This window comes from Cantharellus anzutake (assembly GCF_015039405.1).
Source record: "Cantharellus anzutake strain C23 chromosome Unknown EI90scaffold_383, whole genome shotgun sequence".
In the NCBI taxonomy this organism is placed as follows: domain Eukaryota; kingdom Fungi; phylum Basidiomycota; class Agaricomycetes; order Cantharellales; family Hydnaceae; genus Cantharellus; species Cantharellus anzutake.
Window position 1 is genome coordinate 8,344 of NW_024067333.1, and position 3,298 is coordinate 11,641.

General features: G+C 51.4%; 1 protein-coding gene across 1 annotated transcript; it reads left to right on the plus strand.

Moving 5' to 3' along the window:
- The first annotated feature begins 1,130 nt into the window (after positions 1-1,130).
- On the plus strand, positions 1,131-1,994 carry EI90DRAFT_3107762 (uncharacterized protein). The gene is made up of 3 exons (XM_039062626.1): positions 1,131-1,369; positions 1,459-1,861; positions 1,923-1,994. Exons 1-3 carry the CDS (start codon positions 1,279-1,281, stop codon positions 1,927-1,929), a joined length of 501 nt encoding a protein of 166 aa, XP_038907401.1. The 5' UTR covers positions 1,131-1,278; the 3' UTR covers positions 1,930-1,994.
- Positions 1,995-3,298: the final 1,304 nt, after the last annotated feature.

Here is a 3,298-nt window from a genome sequence, read left to right on the forward strand (position 1 = left end):
AAAGCTTGTTTGGACGGTGATCCGGGGTAAGTAGGACCTCCCGCGAGTTTCGCCATTTACGCCTGACAGTTGTGGTGAGACTGAGGCCGAAGACGGCGTAGCGGAAAGCTCAGTCATAGGGCTCGCCAAGCACTGGGCTTCGGTCCATAGGGGGAAACTCATTGGGCGGTAAGATGACGCCATTCTTGAGTCCAGATGTTGCGATTCGGGAGAATTTATCTCTTGGGGGCTTAAGAGGCCAGACTGACACCAGTTTTCTCCACTGATAAGAGCTGGCGGCGTCGAAAATAGTGAACTGGAGCCTTTTTGGTGGGTGTTCATGCCTCCATCCGTATCCACAGAGGGTGTTCGGACAATAGCATGCCACGGCGGCGGGATCCCGTACATATCAGATGCGTGCGGAAGGCTTTTCTTCTTGTGAGGTGCTTCGACAGCGCCTACATTGGATAAGTCTAATGATTGAGGCTATCAGCGCGCCACGTTCGACCCAGCATTCCCGACGATGGCGGGCAGTACCTGGCAGCATTTCGCCTTCAAATTGAACTTGATTATCCCCCCAATGCGCTGGGAAGTTCATTGAATCTGCATGGACAGTAGAAACGGAATCACGGAGAGAAGCTGTTGTCAGCACTACGTGACGGGCACTAAAAAGGGTAATGCTTTTACCAGAGTAAGGCGATCGTATCTGCCGTAGGACTAGAAGTGTCGAGCGAAGGGTAGTGAATAGGGATAGACCAAATTTGGATGAGCAGACCCACGTCTTGGAATAGGGACTGGGATATCAATACATCCGTATACTTCCATTGGGATTTGCTTGCTTGGAAGGGATGCAGGCGAGGAAGAGTAGAGGGAACTAAACTTGGACCCGAGATCCTGGGCCTTATAAAGGTCTTGAAGCGCTTCAACAGACGGCGCTTCCGAACCTTGCAGTGTAGACATCTACAAACATTGCCCAAGAATGCTGAAGAATGCGCTGTAACTTGGATGGTTCTCTTCGTTACACTTAAGCTCGGATTCCTGTCGGCACATGTGTGTGAGGCTCCACACACAACATGCACTCAATTCGAATAAATGTATAATTAACTAATTCTTAGGCGCCCGTCATCTAAGAACCCAGCTCAGCTTGACCATCCCTGTTGAACGTGGTTTGGCACTTCGTCTTCAACAACCTGCTCGAGGTTGTCAGTGTTCCCCTTTCCGGCCGCCATCGCCCATGTAAAGTTAAGGAATGCCGCGCGGCTCCGGCAACTCAATTGGCGCGACTTAATATCTGGACACATGGCTGGGGGCATCTTACGAGCAGTGACGAGCTGTGGGTGTGTAAGGAAACTAACGTGTCACTGCAGATTCCACTTGCAGCCCTCCAGTGGTGAGTGCCCCTGGTGGAAGCCGCCTTCCTTCATGCTTAGTTGCTCAGAGTAAGCGCCCACGGACAGCTTCTCATGCTTGTTGAAAAAGGTGACTCCTGGCCGCGCGCACCACGCCGGCACCCTATTTCTTACCCGGAGCTCAATGGCCGCTCCTCGCGTCGGCGGCTTATGAAATTAATCTGTATGGGCAAGTGGAGGAGAACCGCGTTTCAAAACATGGCTCCAATTTACCCAAGCGATACCCATCCACGAAGATTTGGCCGGGAAACTGGCAAACGCCTTACCTGTGCACTTTGCAGATATCCTCGTAGCCCCGAAACCATCCTGTTGACGAGTAGAGTAGACCGAGCCGACAGGGGTGAAAGGCCTGTGATCCGTCATGGAGCGAGGTTGGGGGAGTTGACCACAGTTAGCAAGTCTTTGAGACTCAAAAAGGAGGCTGGGGTCTGTTGGGCGGGCAAAGGCTCTCACAGCTGGAATCTTAAGGACTGGTGGGGCAAAACACGCTCTCCACGATCACACCCTCAACTGAAATGGCAAAAATTGACACAGGACATAGGCAAGGCCTGGTCCCATCCCAATCTTCATTCGTTCCAGCAGACTGCATAAAAACAACAGGAGGCGTAACTGAAAAAAAAAATGGAGGGGGTTGGGGGAGGGAAAGGAGGTTACAAGATAAGGGGGAAAGCTCTAATTTATATATACGGGATACTCCGCTGTGACAAAAAACATCGCTTCTGGGAAGATGGCTGACAACATGCATTCCGCGAGGTCTACAGTTAAAGGTTGGGGGAGAAGGGTATACTTCGAGGTGGTAGTAGTAGGGGGAAAGATGGTGCGCACACTAGTGGGGATCCAATACAAATTACGTCTTGTGGGACCAAGCGCAATTGATCTCAAGTAGTAGGGCCACATTGTACAGTGAAAAGGGTAATGCAATTCATCCTAAGCTAACCATTCGGGGGGACTGCGGATAACACCCCACGTTAGGGTGTTCTCGGAAACCTACGAGTTAAACAACCGAGCAGGCCATGCGGTTCACCGCCACCCCAGGCGCTCGGCGGGCCCGTGATAGGAAACGCTGACGAATGGTATAATCCCCAAACCCTCCAATCGCGACTCCAGTAAGTATCAATATCCATTGGCGGCTTTCCAATTTTCTGCAGCCTTCAGCTCTGCCGCGATGAACTCCTGATATGAAGGTGCTGCCGTAGAGGGAGAAGACGACGTAGGAGATGGCGGAGATGGCGGGGATCGAGGAAGACCGAGTCGGGTGTAGGTTTCTTGTGCCCATTGCCAAATTGCACCCTTCGTGCCGCCATGATTTGCTGAATCAAGTATGTGCGAGAAAAGTCGATACTGAAGGAATGCAGCGTAGGCGGACGAGGAAAGGAAGAAGCAAATGGTGAAAGATCCTCCTAAAACGGCGAACAGCCCTAATGCTGGAACGAGTGATAAGGAAAGAGAGGGGGGACACAAGCAGTCAGCGAAACGGTTACAAAAAGGATACAGGAAGGATCAAGTCCCCAGTTCAGGACGAATCAACGATAGGTCACCAAGAAATCATGAAAGCATGGCGGCCAAGACAAAGCGAGCACCCCCAAGGCTCAAGACTGAGCCAAGTCAACACCTGAGCATTTCAGAAAAGCTAGGTCCTACGAAGTGACAAGATTGATGCCAGGGGCGTGGCAATTACTCACCTGCAATCGAGAGGACCCAAGCGGCAGCCGACGCGGCCGATACCAAGGCGATGAATGTGAAGGACGAAAGCACGAGCACCCCAAAAGCACTAGATCCCATCATGCAAATTCAGGTGCTCTGTTCATCGGTAAAAGAGAATAGCCTTCCAATAACATACCAAAAAGATAGCACTGGAAGGAAACTAACTACGACGAAAGTGGTGAGGAGAATCTAATTCGCCCGCGTCT

Excerpts from the sequence above, each read along its gene's own strand:
- EI90DRAFT_3107762 (XM_039062626.1), top strand. The coding sequence starts at position 1,279 with ATGGCTGGGGGCATCTTACGAGCAGTGACGAGCTGTGGGTGTGTAAGG. Across the intron at positions 1,370-1,458 it reads CCACTTGCAGCCCTCCAGTG|GTGACTCCTGGCCGCGCGCA; the intron begins GTGAGTGCCCCT and ends TTGTTGAAAAAG.